Source organism: Pezoporus occidentalis, unplaced genomic scaffold, assembly GCF_034315485.1.
Source record: "Pezoporus occidentalis ecotype Australia unplaced genomic scaffold, CSIRO_AGI_Poc_V1 ctg161, whole genome shotgun sequence".
Lineage (NCBI taxonomy): Eukaryota > Metazoa > Chordata > Aves > Psittaciformes > Psittacidae > Pezoporus > Pezoporus occidentalis.
Genome location: NW_026913437.1, coordinates 1,467,098 through 1,482,528, shown reverse-complemented (window position 1 = coordinate 1,482,528; position 15,431 = coordinate 1,467,098). Strand labels below are relative to the sequence as shown.

The 15,431-nt window shown below is 44.7% G+C and overlaps 1 protein-coding gene across 5 annotated transcripts in view; it reads left to right on the top strand.

The window, feature by feature from the left end:
• The window catches only part of HTR2C (5-hydroxytryptamine receptor 2C), a 186,431-nt gene that overhangs the window by 138,481 nt on the left and 32,519 nt on the right, over positions 1 to 15,431 (top strand). For 4 of the 5 annotated variants that reach the window (XM_062612816.1, XM_062612813.1, XM_062612815.1 and 1 more), the window contains exon 2: positions 11,675 to 12,315. In XM_062612816.1, coding sequence (XP_062468800.1) covers positions 11,931 to 12,315 — 385 coding nt within the window. In that variant the 5' untranslated portion in view covers positions 11,675 to 11,930. Of the gene's footprint in view, positions 1 to 11,674; positions 12,316 to 15,431 lie in introns of those variants that run through there. The other variant, XM_062612819.1, reaches the window with a different exon arrangement.

Below are 15,431 nucleotides of genomic sequence, written 5' to 3'. Positions count from 1 at the left end.
TTCCTTCGGGGACTTACTGAGACAGTTCATTAAAAAGCCTGAAAACTAAACCATATTCCTCACAGATCAGGTCACATTTTCAGCCCTCCAGCAAGGTCCTGTGGCTCACAGCAGCATCCCAGGGTAGGATGTGCTCCTGTTGACCTGTATGGATGAAGCTGATTTTGGCCTCGCTGAGTATTTTGCGTCTCTAATTGCTCTTTGTTCTGCTTTGGTGTCGTAAAACTGGGAACTCAGAAATGTGTTTTTTCTACTTCTTTGACCTTTCTATGCAAATCTTCCTTGAGGGTCAGATGTGTGAGAGAGAGAAATGATGCCAGTGTAATTTAAAAATGATAGGATGACATCTGCTAGCTCATCTATGCAAGGAAGTCTATTATTGCCTCTTAATTAATGGAAGTACCCTAATTGCTTATTTTTAGAGTGCTGCCATTTATCAAACCATGGGTTTATAATGGCTACGCTGCCTGGTATGAAGGTGTTTAAAGTGTTAGGTTACCTGGCCTGATGCAGCTTGTCCTTAAGTATTCTCTGCTGCCGACTCCCCAGCCTTGGCTTGTGTCTCCCTGCACAGTGCTCGCTGTGTGCTGTGGTTGTACTCGTAAACCAGAGTAACTTCAGCCTCAAACTGTCGGTTTGTTTGAACTTCCATGGCAAAGGACCCACTCTTTACTGAAAGCCTTCAGATGTCAGAGGAGGGATCGTGCCTCTTGCCCTCAAACGTCCGTCTGCTCCTTGTGAGGCTAAACATGAAAGGATTCAATTCCAGCTTAACTCTCACTCATTTATAACCGGTAGCGCCAGCACTCGCATTCCTTTAGCTTGGGATGATGCTGGAGCTGTTAGAGGTCGGAAGCCTGGAGTGAAGGACCTGCCCTGTTGTTTCTGAGGGAGCGTTTCCCTCCTGTGAAGAGTGTTTTTAGCAGAGGAGCATAGAATCAACCAGGCTGGAAAAGACCTGAAGTGTTTCTCTTCCAAATGTGCTTTACCCAAGGGAGGGAAGGGGGAAATGTTTTCCCCCACTTGACAACTGATGGCTTGTTACATCCTTAACTCTGAGCTGTTCACATAGATATTACCTGGCTGACGAAGTGAAAGCTATTTAGTAATTGCTTGTGAGAGAAAATCGGCTCCATTAGAGTTCAGCTGCTTTTGTTCCAGCCATTAAAACGCAGATGCTGCCTTATTCATATATAAATTGGTTTGATAGTTTCATTATTTTTCTTTAGTCTGGTTTATTAAAAGAGCATTTGCATCCTTCGGATATACTCATGGTAGCGTCAAGTGCATAAGGAGAGGTTGGGCTTCATCACCCATCGCTTACATGGGGACAGTGTTCTCTGGGTCTCTGACCACAGCACAGCAGTTACCCACAGCCTGGCTGGAAAACAGCATTTCGGCCAAATCTTGGGTAAACGTAAGAAACCTTCCTCTTCAAACAGGGGATGGCTGCTTTGGATCCTGCTTGAATGGTGCCACTTCTAAATACCAGTTTTTCTTCACTTCTAAATACCAGTTTTTCTTCGCTTCTAAATACCAGTTTTTCTTCACTTCTAAATGCTAGTTTTCCTTCATAGGCTGTCACCGAGACCAGAGGCTGGCTTCACATAGCAGCGTCTGCTTCTCTGTTAGTTGTTAACCTTCATATTTCCTCCCTTGTTCCTGGTGGTTTTCTGCAGCTTTTCTCCTATTTTTGTTTTCTTTGCTGTTGCCCTCACCCTTTTGTTAAGTGCAGCCAAGCCTCTGCCTGCTGTTTGCAGCACCAGCCACCTCAGGACTGCTTCCCTTGCTGCAGTTTCAGCATGCCTCGTGCGTTCCATTTGGGATAGAATCCAAAGGATACAAAATCCTTATTTCACGTGTGTTCTTGTAAAGAGAAGCGGGCTCATCCAGATTGCATCAACTCCTGTGAAGCCCCTTTGCTCCCCACGTCATGCTGGGAGCTGAAATAGTTTCCATTTTGTTTTGCCCCCTTGATTTCATTATCCCTCACTCATTTACCGGTGTCATAGATGCCAGTTTGTGTCACTGCAATTTGCTCCCATGGAAATGACTCCTGCACATGTGCATGTGGCAGCTGACTCTTCGCTCTTCTTCCATAATTTGGGAACTCTCAGAGCTCTACCCCAATGTCCCCGTCTGTCTCTTCTCTCAAAGTTAATGAGCCTTCTTCTTCTTGCTTCAGGCATATCACCCACCATGACTTATTCATAGATGATGTCTATTAAAGTTGTCAAATCCTTTGAAAATGAAATTATTTCTCTAAATAAAAAGCCTGCTTCTAATCTCATTGAAGACGTTTCAACACAATTGGCCTATTTTCTGGTACAAATCAAGAGTGACTGTCCCGAGGACTGCTTGACCAGAGAGGCAATTGGAGCATCTTGTTTGCCTGAAGATGTTTGTGATTGAGTATAGTGAAATATCAGAAACTGCCCCTGGCTTAGTCTGGGAGCAGCAGCACAACAGAGATTTTACGTGGAATGAGGCATCCAGATTAGATCGTATGGCGTGAAGCGGTCAGCACGGAGGGGTGGGAGGCTTGCAAGGTGCAGGGATGTGTCTGATCAGGGAGAAGGAAAGGAAAATGGGTGGAACTTGAGATCCTGATCTTGGGAGGAGAGCTGGCCTGAGGGAGGAGTGCTGGTGACCTCTTGGGCTCAGTCTGTGAGTCAGCCTCCTTGGAGCTGGGCTTGGTGCGTGTCGAGGGAGGACAAGGTCAGCAGGGCTGTGGGTGAGGAAGGAACAGGGTGAAAACTGATGGAGAGAGCCAAGGCGAGAGGTCTGATGGTGTGGGAGTGATGAAGAGGGGGTGAGAGCAAGCAGGTACATGGAGAACCATGAGGTCATTTGATGCTAAAGCTGGCTAGATGATCAATGTAGCTGAAGAAAAAAGTTTTCTGAGACACAAAACTTGCCAAGAAGGGCAGAGGAATACTTCCAGCATCCCAGACTGGTTTGGGTTGTAAGGGGCCTTAAAGCTCCTCCAGTTCCAACCCCTGCCACAGGCAGGGACACCTTCCACTAGAGCAGCTTGCTCCAAGCCCCTGTGTCCAGCCTGGCCTTGAACACTGCCAGGGATGCATATGTTGCATCTAAGATGTCTTAGTGCTCTAAGAAGTTGAGTAAGCATCGGAGGTTGCTGTGCCATATGGATACAGCCCTGCAGACTAGCACTGGCAAGCTCCCAGCCTATTATCTATGACCTGCTGCCTCAGAGGCAGGATGTGCCTGCACAAGAACACACAGGCTTGCTCCTGGTTGAATCATCTTTCTTGAAAACAGAAGATTAATGAATAAAAATACAAGTATTAGGAGTCAAGTGTCTTGTGCCCAGTGGCCTTAGCTCTTCCTTATCTCTACAAGAAATTCCTTGCTTGGTTTATGTATAGCTTAGGTTATATTTGTCTCTTTCATGTCCCTCTTGTGCTGATGTGTGCCTCAGACACTGAAGTAATTGTCTTTGTTTCCAGCTGATAAACTCTTAGTTCACAGCCAAGTTTGTGTTATCACATTTCATTATTAGTTATGTCATTAGTCAGTCCTCAAAGCCATTCAGCTTCTCCTGTGTGGTGTTCCAGCCTGTCCCAGTGTGGGTGCTGCATCCTGGTTTTGACCAATCAGTGCATTCAATTCCCTAAGTAATTGTTTTGGCATCATTAAATAAAGATAAGAAATCAGAAAGAAATGAGTATCAATAGCAAACCTTGCCAACCCCAACGAATAATTTAGTTCCAGAGCAGGGTTTGGCTTTTCAGCCTAATCCATTTTCATTTCTTCTGCAGCCAATTCCATGGCTTTCACAGTTGCTCTCTTTGTCTCTTTCTTTGGGGTTTACCTAATGATTTCCCTGGTGACACCAAGTCAGGTGGCTCAGTGACATCCCTGTGAATTAGAACCGCTGCTGGGGTTTTTTCCCTGTAAAATTGGGGGTTAAGGAATAAAGAAATCAAATGTCAAGATTCCAAGTCAAGATTCAGGATGTACCTCTGGGAAACTCGTGTCATGTTTTATAGCACTTCTCATGGATCTTTAAATCTTTCACTTCCCTGTTAAGAGTTTTCTTTTCTATATTTAGGTCAGAGAAACATGGCTTTCTGAATTTCTAGTGTCAGTCATCCCTTTCAGGTCCACAGGGATAAGTTTTCCAAGGGAGGGGAAAGAGAGGGGCACTAAAAAGTTAAAAAAAACCTTTCTTTTTTGCAATGTTCTTTGGGGCGCATTTGTTTCTTAGGTTTTATTTTTGTTTGCTTTTGGTTTACCTTTAATCTCCTCAAGGAACTACTTACCACTGATCAGTCTTTGTTCCCTGACATTCCTGGGATCCAGTGTACTCCTCATGTATTAAATAGCCACGGAGAGCCTGTAAAACTGAAAGAAGAGGCTGGGTCATGGTCTCTTTTCTCTACAGTAGAGCATCTCCATAGACTTTACAAAGAGGTGCAGCGGTGGGACCAGAGCTTTGGAGTGTAAGAGGCTGCACACTGCCAAGAGCTGGGTTTGAATCACTCCGTGAGCATTATCGATACAGTAGGAACCTTTGGCCGCTCTTGCTATGAATAGCTACGTTTCCTATGTAATTTTTATGTATGAAATATGACTCATGGATGTTTTGGTCATTCCTTCTCTGGGTATGTGGAAAATCGTTATTTAATTATAACAGTATAGCAAAGCCCTGAGCAGTTTGTCAGGGACACTTTTTATTATGCTTTGCCTTTTGCTTTGCTTTCCCTGTTTCATCTGATGCTGTGAGTTTGGTTTTTAGAAGGTGCTCTGGCAGCACTGACAATAGGAAGGGCGCTCAGTGCATGTATTAATGGTGCACCACCACATTAGGTAGGAGGCTTCTATTAAATATCTTGTAATTTAAATTAAAGAGCTCTCTGGGCTTTGAATTAGAGGGTTCTGTGGGTTCAGGTGCTTCCTGGGAAAATGGATTTAAGGGAGAAGCGATTTCAGCTGTGTTAACCCCATGGTGAGCATCCACGTCCTGGTGACATGTTGGGCTGTGCATAGGCACAACAGGCTGAGAGCTGAGCTTGTTAAGGCTCCTGAAGGGGAGACCTTAGAGCAGCTCCAGTGCCTAAAGGGGCTGCAGGAAACCTGGGGAGGGGCTTGGGACAAGGGATGGAGGGACAGGCCAAGGGGAATGGCTTTAACCTGCCAGAGGGGAGACTGAGATGAGCTCTCAGGCAGAAGCTCTTCCCTGTGAGGGTGCTGAGGCGCTGGCACAGGGTGCCCAGAGAAGCTGTGGCTGCCCCATCCCTGGCAGTGTTCAAGGCCAGGTTGGACACAGGGGCTTGGAGCAAGCTGCTCTATGGAAGGGGTCCCTGCCCGTGGCAGGGGTTGGAGCTGAAGGAGCTTTAAGGTCTATGATTCTATGGTGAGTCGAGCTGCCTGAACCAGGGTCCATATGCAAAGCTGAGGGAAGATTCTACCTGGACCACATGTGGCATTTGGTGCAGGATGTGCCCATGTGGCCGCTTACTAATCCCAGTTTCTTCATTTAAAAACTGAGATGCTATGACCAAACTGGCCTGATTTCGGAAGAAACAGAGAATAGGAGTGAAAAGAAAGCGGCAAATGCAGCATCAAACGGTTTCTTGCTTGATGGAGAAATCTGCCTTAAGTGACAGATGAATTGCTGCCATTCCCCTAAAAAAGGACACGTGTTTTGTGTAATGTTGTGTATGCATTCGTGCTGTGGCTCAGGATCTGGCCTGGTGAATATTCATGTTCTTTTCCAGATTAAGTGCTGCTTTTTATTACTATTGCAAAGGGTGCACAGGGGCTCAAGAATGTCAGGTTAATTGTTATGAATGTGAGATTTCCCCCAAAATAAAAGAATTTCATGGTTATTTTATATTTAAATGCATATACGGAGGTAAGTGTGTGTTCCTATGGGCACATACTGGTAACAGATGTCATCTATGTGGTATTTGAGAGTTATGAAGACATATGGCTGCATCAAAAAGGGACTGAGGGAATGTCACCCCATTGGTGGCTGAAGGTGGGGGGGTCTTTGCAGCCACGAGAGCTGCCTGGGGGGATTCTGCAGACTCAGATCTCTGTATGCAAGGGAGCAAATACACGCAGTGCCTATAGCAAGCGCTGACTTTTCAGTATTGAATGTTTTCAGGTATTTATTGGTAAGGATGAAGCAAAATCCAGGTTTTAATTCATTATTAACTTTATTATTCATCCCACACAGTAATAAGGGTCCCAAAACAGGCCTGCCAAGGAGGCTGAGGGATGCTCAGCTGATCTTTTTACAACGGTGAATTTTAGCCACTGGGGACATGCTGATTTAAAGGAAAAATATTACCCCCCAAAAAAGGCAGTTTGGAATGGTATCTACACATAGAAAATATGAACAACTTGGGTGCCATCATTCCGGGAAGTTAGGACAGTATGTGATGAGACTCGGATTTATTCTGTTGTAGTCCTTCTGTGTGTCTGAGCCCAGAGAGCAAGTTTATCATTGCAGGGAGTGGCAGAGTATCTGCATCTTCTTGTGAGGCTCCCAGGTGCGCTTCCACCAAGGGAAAACAGGAAACAAAGATGCTGGTCTTCCTGCCAGAAGGTAGATTAAGATCCCTTCTGTGTGCTTGTGGTGCCTTGGAATGTCTGGGAAAGAAAGAAATGCCTTTCTGACTTGATATTAGGGAAGATAGAGAGGGAAATTAATGCTGTTTGGTTATGGACAGAATGGTAGTGATTCATTATTATGACCCTACAAAATGTCATTTCTCACACACTTGAGCTTGTGTCTGAGAAAACCCATTTCCTCTTACTGTGGAAAAAATGAAATTCTCTCTTTTTTTAGTTTGTAAGTCATTAAATAGCTGCTTTCTGGGTTGGAATTAAAAGAAGTGGTAAAAAGCTGTGTTTGGGGAGGTTTCCCCGAGGTTTTGCCAAGTGTTTTTAGCTCTGATTTATCTCTGGAACCTGCTGGGAAAAATTCCAGAATATCTTGCAAATCTGAAGAGGGAGTATTGAATAATTCCTTGGGGAGAAAGTCCCTGATCCAAGTGCTAGTAATATGGTCCCCACTTGAAGAGCGGCTATGGGAAGTATTTAAACACTTAATTTTAAGTGTCTGGGCTGCATCCTCAGTTCGTTTTGAAGCGGGCATCTACAGAATAATCATTATGGTTTGATTTTTCTTGTCACACTGGAATGGCTGTGAAAACACAACTTCTGTGTTGACGCTGCTTTCAAAAGACAGCAACGTTTGCCACTTGGCAGAATATATTTGAGCTGTAGGTTTCTTGGACACCTCAACAGGAACAGCTCGCAGTGCTCAAGGCCAGGTTGGATGGGGCTTGGAGCAAGCTGCTCTAGTGGAAGGTGTCCCTGCCCGTGGCAGGGGTTGGAGCTGGAGGAGCTTTAAAGTCCCTTCAACCCAAACCAGGCTGGGATTCATATGATTCTATGATTCTTCCTCATATCTACGCTGTTTCCGTTTAAAGCCATTATTCTTGATCTGCACAGAAATAAGGATGTATGTTATTGCGGCCACACAGAGATAAAAAGTGAATTGCAAGTGCCTAAAATACAACATTCTGAAAATATAAAATATGCCTTTATTCAGTCACTAAAACTAAAGGGGCTCTTGCAAAGTAGTTGTGAAAAGATGTATTTTAAAGCAGCCTTCTGTTCCAAACAGAAATGAAAATGAATTTGGCAAGCATTAAGAAAATAGATTAGTAAAGATGCAGATAGCTGGAAATGCAGAGTTTGGAGTGAGGAATGAAGCCTTAGATGTGCTTTTTTGAGCCTGAACAGTGTTAATTATTTATTAGTATGTAACTTTAAAGTATTTGTCATGTTGTAAAGGGTTCCATGGAGCCGTAACAATTCACATCAGGCAACTGTCTGGCTCATGTCGTTGTGAGCTATCTGCAACTGCTTCCCTGTGAAGAATTGCAGTATTTGCAGTTCAGTTTGCTCATCTTCATGTTTATTTTTACCCCTCTGGAAGGCTCCCATCTAATCCAAGGCTGAAGGAAATCCTTGTGACTTAAAAACGTGGTTGATCTTTAACAAGTTGTTGGCTCTCCTCTGCTTAGCGATGAAATGTGAATGGGACTCAGTGATGCGAGTACTGCTCACAGTTTAGGAGGAAGGCATCTCTTTTGCTCAAGTATGGCCTCTGTCCCTACAACAAGCTATTGGATGTTGCTTGTTTTTCTCATGGGAAGGAAATTGCTGACAGTCATAATTTTTGACCATTAAGTACCTTTGCTTTTTACAGCGAGACTTAGCAGGAATCAATGTATTCTGTCCTCTCGGAGCCAGCTTGAGGCTCGGGTTCTCTTTTGGGGCTAAATTGACAATCTTTGATTTCTTGCCCCATTCCAAATGCATGTTGTTAACATTCAGGCTACGAGTCCTAGAGAGTTAGTGAATGATTTATGAGAGCACAAGAGCTCCGAGTGCATCCGGGAGAGGCAGGATCCTGGCTGGGGGCTGGGGAGCTTCAGGTCTCAGCAGTGGCTGGTTTTCTCCAGGAGCTTTGAAGGGTGAAACAACTGAAGACAAATGCATTTAATTCAAAGGGGAAAATAATTGTGTTCATTCCAAGAAAGGTTTGTCTGTTTGTTTGCTCCTTTTAGCAAGAGAAATGGTTGTAAACACTCCCAAAGGCATCCGAACCCCCCAGTGCCCTGCTGGTTACAGGCTTATGATCCACCATAGCTCTTGGGTTTTAACCTTCTGGAATATATGAAAGCTTCAGCATCTCAAACGCTTGGTTTAAATAATTCAGGTGTTCTTGAGGGGAAAGAAACAAACCTGATTTTTTTTCTATTTTCAGTTTATTCTAAACTGGACTAAATCTGGGAAAACGTGCCCAAAGAACTTGTTACTTGACTCTATCAAGAAACAAGAGTGGTGCAGCCAAGAACCTGGCTTTGTTGGGTGTTTAAATTACAGTTTTAAGGCCTGTGGGTGGTAGATTGCACTGGAATTGATGCTTGACCACAGAATTCAGGATGTGCGCTTTGAAGTCAGTGATTGGAAAAAAATCTGGGGTAGGCACAGGTTTTAATTTAAAATTATGGTGATATTTCTTAAACATATGCAGAATTCATGAATCAAATGTGAATTATTTGTCTGGTACAGCGATGTGCTCAGAAGTCTGTAGCTGAAGGAATTAGTCATAAAGTTTTACCTTGTGGAGGCTGAGGGATGCAGTGAAAAAGAAAGCTGATTTAAACCCATGTGAAATAATACAAGTATTAACGAAGCAATAGGACTGTTAATTCTTAAGGTGGAGCCGGATCTGCAGCACTGCGGTCCTGAGCTGTTACAAAAGAAGACATTTTTAATTCAGAAACTGTATTTTGCAGTTAAATTTCTTCTGTTCTGTGGCTTGTTCATTGGGGGTGTGGGAGAGGTGTTTTTTGTTTTGCTATTATGATGTAGAGTTGGGGCATCTCCCTGTCCATGTTCCTTTGGCAACCCCAACTAGCACATGCAAGGAACAGCAAACTCAAACCTGTGGCAAGTGTGGTGGTAGCATCACCTTCTCCGGGAGCTTAGGCCTGGGAAGGAGGAAGACCAGGGCTGGACTCCTGCTGTCTGAGCACGTCATAGAACCCCAGTCTGGTTTGTGTTGGAAAAGACCTCAAAGCTCCTCCAGCTCCAACCCCTGCCACGGGCAGGGCCCCTTTCCACTAGAGCAGCTTGCTCCAAGCCCCTGTGTCCAACCTGGCCTTGAACACTGCCAGGGATGGGGCACGTCCTCGTGTTTGGCCATGAGCTTTCTGCTCATCCTGCCAAGATAGTGCTGTGGCATGAGCAGGGGTGCCCAAGAGTAACGGACCCAAAGAGAGAGAATTTCTGGAGACCCAGAAGTTCCCACTGGCTTTAATGGAGTGTCCTACATAGCTAAGCTCAAGTGCCACAAAGCTGCTTACTGCCTCCTTCACTGTGGAAAGGTGACTTGGAAAACTGGTTGATTTTGTTCACAGCTTTCAAGTAAAAGCTGTTTTGGAGGGGGGAAGAAATACTCTGAAGTATTTTGAAACTTTCTATGGACTTTTTTTAGACCACTTAAATTAGAAAAAACCCAAGGGCCAGTGACTGCTCCTCATTCATCTGCTCACACAGCTGTGGAATTATTTGCTGTGCATATAGTGCAAAGCTTCTTCCTAAATATGAGGTTTAGAGACCCTTTGGGAGTAATTAACTATAATGCAGAAGCAAATCTGGTTTCATTGTCTGCACTGCTCATTTAAGAAATGTTTTTGTGCACAAAGCCCATTAGTAAGTTTCCAAAACCTTCATGAATGTTAAACATTTTATTATAGGACTCTGAGAGCTTCTTATTTTACATAAACCTGAATGTAATCCCATGAATTACATTTCGCTTTGGTCCCTGGATAGCAAATTGCTGTGGCACACATGTGCCACAGTGAATTCAGGGGCTGAAATGTGGCTTTTATCTAGTTATTTATTTAACAGTTATAGAACAGCTCTTTTCCCATGGACTACACGGAAAGTTGAAATTATGCTTAGAATAAATTCCACGCTACTGATTTTACTCTGGCTGCCTTCTACACGGTGTGTGGTGTGTGTTCTTTTTTGTTTTCATAAGTTATATGGGATTGGCAGTCAAAATGATTGAGTTCCTGCGGCTGTGATTTAGCCAGGACTGAGAATATGCACCTTTAGCCTCAGTGGGTGTGGGCATGTGCCTGAAGTTAAGGGTATGTTTGACTTTCTGCATTAGGTCAGTGCACAAGGCTAATGGACTCCGTCAGAAGCAGCAGCGTGATGCTTTCTGGCTGGTATTACGTGGGCAGTCAGGGGCTATGATCTGATTTGCCCTCACTGTCAACTACTTTGTGGAGGAGCATAAATCATGAGAGATACACTGAGGAAATCTGTCCTACCCACTGTGTGTGATGAGGATGCTGATCCTTGTACCTGCTGGGCCGGTGGTCCTGGGCAGCAGGCTGGTTGGATTGGGTTTACTGGCCCAGCTGCATGCTGGTGGCTATCATGGAAGCACAGCGGCACAGAAATGGATGAAGAGCAGAAATAACTGCTCAGCTTTTATGAAGATCTGTCCTTTCTTTTCAGTCCTTGTTATCAGTTTGTTTGCAGAGACTGATAGCAGAGCAGCATACAGTGTCATCTAATATAGCCACCATTTATTGCCCGATAAAAACCATTATAGGAGAGTTATAAAACCACAGTAGGAGAGTTAATCGTGAACATCTGAGGGTTTTTACACCTGGGCTTTATCTCGGAATACGCCAAATCTATTCAAACATTTCCAGTGGAAGCACTGGTTTACACCGTGCTTGGGCTGTGCTATGTGGATTGGTTGGAATTCCGTGTGATTACTGTTTTACACAGCGGCAGAGTAGCTCTGAAGTGGCTATCAATTGAAACATATTTTGCTCTTCAGACTCGCTTTTGCAGGTTGCACAAAACATTTAATTAGTGATAATCAGCTTTTAACCAGCCAGAACACACTGATGTGATTCTCTTCCCTTTTCCCCCCATAATTGTAGGCATAGTCTGTACCCATAAGATAAATTGCTTCCCGTCTGGAGAACATCTTAGCCAGCAGGAAGGGAGAGAATAAGGGTGTCAGTTCAGGGGGATATAAAGAAGTGCTGTGATTTCAGTGAAGAATATTCTTTCTCTTCCTTTTCAGAATGGTAGACCTGGAAACCAACTGGAGATTGCAAAGTCTCCTTTTCCTCAAGGTCACTGGTCAGCGGTCATCTTCCACCACGTCCAAGGGAACCAGAAGAGCTCTGCACTAGCTTCTAAGGTTTGCCTCACCATGGAAGATCATAGGATTTTCTGGCTCAGGTTTTATGAAGTTCAGTGTCTGCCTTGGACCTGCAGTTTGGAAAAGGGATCACCTCTGAGGCACTGCTGAGAGACACAAAACCCTGTCGCAGACAATGAGCACTTTAAGTAGTCCTGGGATATTACTCAGCTTAACAACAGTGTCTGTTACCCTGGATTTTAGCTTGCATGGTGGGCTCATGGCTTGGTCCTTAAGCAGCAATTTGACTCTGAATCAGAGTTTGCCTACATCTGATCCTCTTAATGCCTCTGAGAAGAGCGAAGTCTCTCGGATGTCTGTGAGGGAGAAGAACTGGCCAGCCCTCCTGATCTTGGTTGTCATCCTGCTCACCATTGGGGGGAACATACTGGTAATTATGGCTGTGTCCTTGGAGAAGAAGTTGCAGAATGCCACAAACTTCTTTCTGATGTCCTTGGCAGTGGCGGACATGCTGGTGGGTATCCTGGTCATGCCCGTGTCGCTCATTACAGTCCTGTATGGTAAGTGGCTTCCCTCCTTGTTTGGCTGTTTGCGTTCACAGGGCATCCCCCAAGGCTGCAGCAATCTGCTTTGCCCGCGTTTTCATGCGCTGGTGGCTTGGGAAGTATCAGAGTGAACTTGACTGGGTCTGTGCTGAGGGTCCCGCTCTGCTGGGTGAGGGCAGTGCCCTGCTGATGGCAGGGCTTGTTTCCTGCTGCCAGGAATGACCCGTGACTGGTGTTGCCGTTGGGTTTTTGTTGCTGAAGGCACCCAGAGAAACTGCAGCAGAGTCAGCTTCTTACCTCTTGGTTGGATGGCCCCAGAGTTAGCCAGGGGACAAGAGACAGGGGAAAAGCTGAGGAGGAGTGTGTTTGTGACTGACCCAGCTCCCTGGGCTCCCACCAATACCTGTGCCATCTGCGCAATGTGGTTGAGAAAGGAGATTTGCACTGCTAGGTTTGGCTTTCAAATGGAAACCGGCACTGTTGGCATTCATACCTTAGCTTGGCTGTGTCTTTCAGGGCGTCACTTTGCCTTTCTGTGCCTCCGTATCCCTGTCTGTCATAAAGCACTTGGAGATCTGCGTGTATAGGTGTAAGCATTTATTTCTCCCCTACTGCATCGGGGTTGGTGTGTTTGTGCTCAGGGGGACATTGCTCCTGCACTCAAGCATAGAATCACTGTTAGCACTTCGAAGGAGTAAAATGTAAAACAAATCCAGCTTTCTCATCTGTCCCAGTCTCCAAATCCGACTTCTTTCAGCGTGGTGCTAGGACTTTCCGTCGCTGGTGTTACAGAGGGGTATTTGCATTCGCCTGTGGCTCCGATGATCGTGTTTTTAGACTCGCGTATCAATATAATGTGTGTGTTTCATCGATAACAGTCATTTTTGAAGTCTCTTTTCAAATTGTCTTTGAAAAGGATTTTAATATTGATATTTCTTGGGAAAAAATAAGACTGTTTACTTACAAATTTGATTAGAAATTGGTTTACTGTCCTATAAAGTAAAATATAGGGGTATTTATGTGACTTCTTCTCTTGCCTAAATGATTAAGTCAGACAGAGATTCATTTCCAAAACACATTGATCAGGCATACATCATTCCCAAACTTATCTAACTTGCGTACAGTGAGTTGAATCGATATGTGATTTAGGTGCAGACCTACCCATTGAGATTGTATGCATAAAGCCTTTTATTCTGGGCTGTCAGAACAGTTCCATCCCTAAATCTTCTGCGTGTTCCAACATGTGTATTTCATTTTTAGCATTTTATTCCAGTTCCCTGGAGCTTGAAAGGGAGCATATAAATACTGAATGATTTGATTGACCTACACTTACATAAATTCTGGGTTACCCAGTGACTCTAAAAAGGTGAATTTATGGAAGCGAACTTCCTCCATACATACATCCTGAGTCTTTGAAAACGAATGGAAATGGATTTTCTGTTCAGCCTAGAAAATGGGTTGTTTAAAGGTGTGAATCATGCTGCATATTTAGAAGCAAGTAAATATCATTGAACTGAATTTGAACGAGGAATTGTAGTTATTCCTCTTTTCTACCAGAGCACCAGCAGTAGCTGCTGATGGCCCAAACGCTTCTCTGCAGGCACACGACACTAAATGGATTGTTGGGGTTTTTGTGGGTGTGAATTGGGGTGGTTTTTTGTGCCAACAGTTAGAATTTCAGAGCAGGCATGGACAGTTTGTGGCACTACTGACGGAAATGGGAATAGCTGCTGCTGTTCAGGGGACTCCTTCTGGGTGCTGGCTTGGCCGCCCTGGCTGGGCTGAAGCAGGAATGTTGCCTTCAGGCTTTATGAGGGGAGGAAGCAGAGCTCTATTTAGGGAAACTGGAACCTCAGAGGAACTGTTGGGCTGGTTTGAACAGGACCCCTGGGAGATCACTCTTCTGTCTTATTTAAGCTACTAACTGTGGAAAGAAGCAGCCAGGGCTGTGCCACCCCAGCAGCAAGAAGGCAGCTGCCAAAGGGGGTACAGAAAGCCTGTCACTTCTGCAAAGTGATTATTTGCTAATTCATCTTGAAAATAAGCACTTGGTTTAATAACCCAGAAGCTAAAGAGCTGCACTGATGGGCGATGTCAGAGAGAGGACTGAAGGAAAAGGACTGAGGCTGCTTCAAGGGTATTGCTCCTCTAAATCCACCGTAATGTGCTTTGTTATGAGCATCTAGAAAAATCATTTAGGATGTGAGACTAATAGGGCACATCAACAGTCTCAGCATGTGGTGGTTCATGTCAATGAAATGTGTGCAAAAGCAGAGGAAAAGCAGGTTAAACTTGTCATTCATCACTACATACAACTTGGAGCAAATACAGCTGTGTCTGTCTCAGCTCCACGCGTGCTGGAGTCATCAAGCTTGTCAGAGTACTACAGCTCTTCCTAGCTTTGGCAAGGAGGGGAGCAGGTGTCTCGTGTGTTATACTCAGCTTGGTGGACCAGTTCTTATGGCATCTTGAGACAGCAGCAGCAGGAGAGCTCTTGGCAAAGTCACAACATTAACAAATGCTGTTGTTGTAACTGACAGCCTCCGGAGATCCATCACTTATTCCTGAGTCTGTTTTATCTGGTTTCATACATGCCATCTCTGCACCGCTGCACACATTGGTTTGGAGCACAGAGGCTGGCCTCTTGTGTAACTCAGGGTTTCTTGGCTTAGTTTGAGCTGTGGTTTTTGGAAGAGTGGATCTTACAGCAGCCTGCGAGCCCCCGGGTGCCACAGTGACAAGCAGGACAGTGGACTTTATCTTGACTTTTTAAGAGCTGGAGGTCAGGAAATCCAACCGTATCCAAATGCTTTAGTAGGTTTTATGTTCTGTCTGACATGGGAGCACACAAACCGGGATCAGTGATTAATGGGGCAAATAGTCACACAGCAGCAGAATTGCTCTGAGTCACTTCATGGGTTCATGGCCGTGGACTGAGCAGGGAGAGTTTTACTGCTTGCAGGTGTAGCTGTGAATGGTCAGTCATTTTTGCTCTCTATATTTTACCCTGTGTGTTCTGTATAGTCTGTATATAATGCCACTGGGGTCTTTCAAAAGCTGCAATGTGCTGTATGGAGAAATATATGCAGCACATCTCTCCGAGATCTGTAGGAGTCACTTCTAATTTCTGT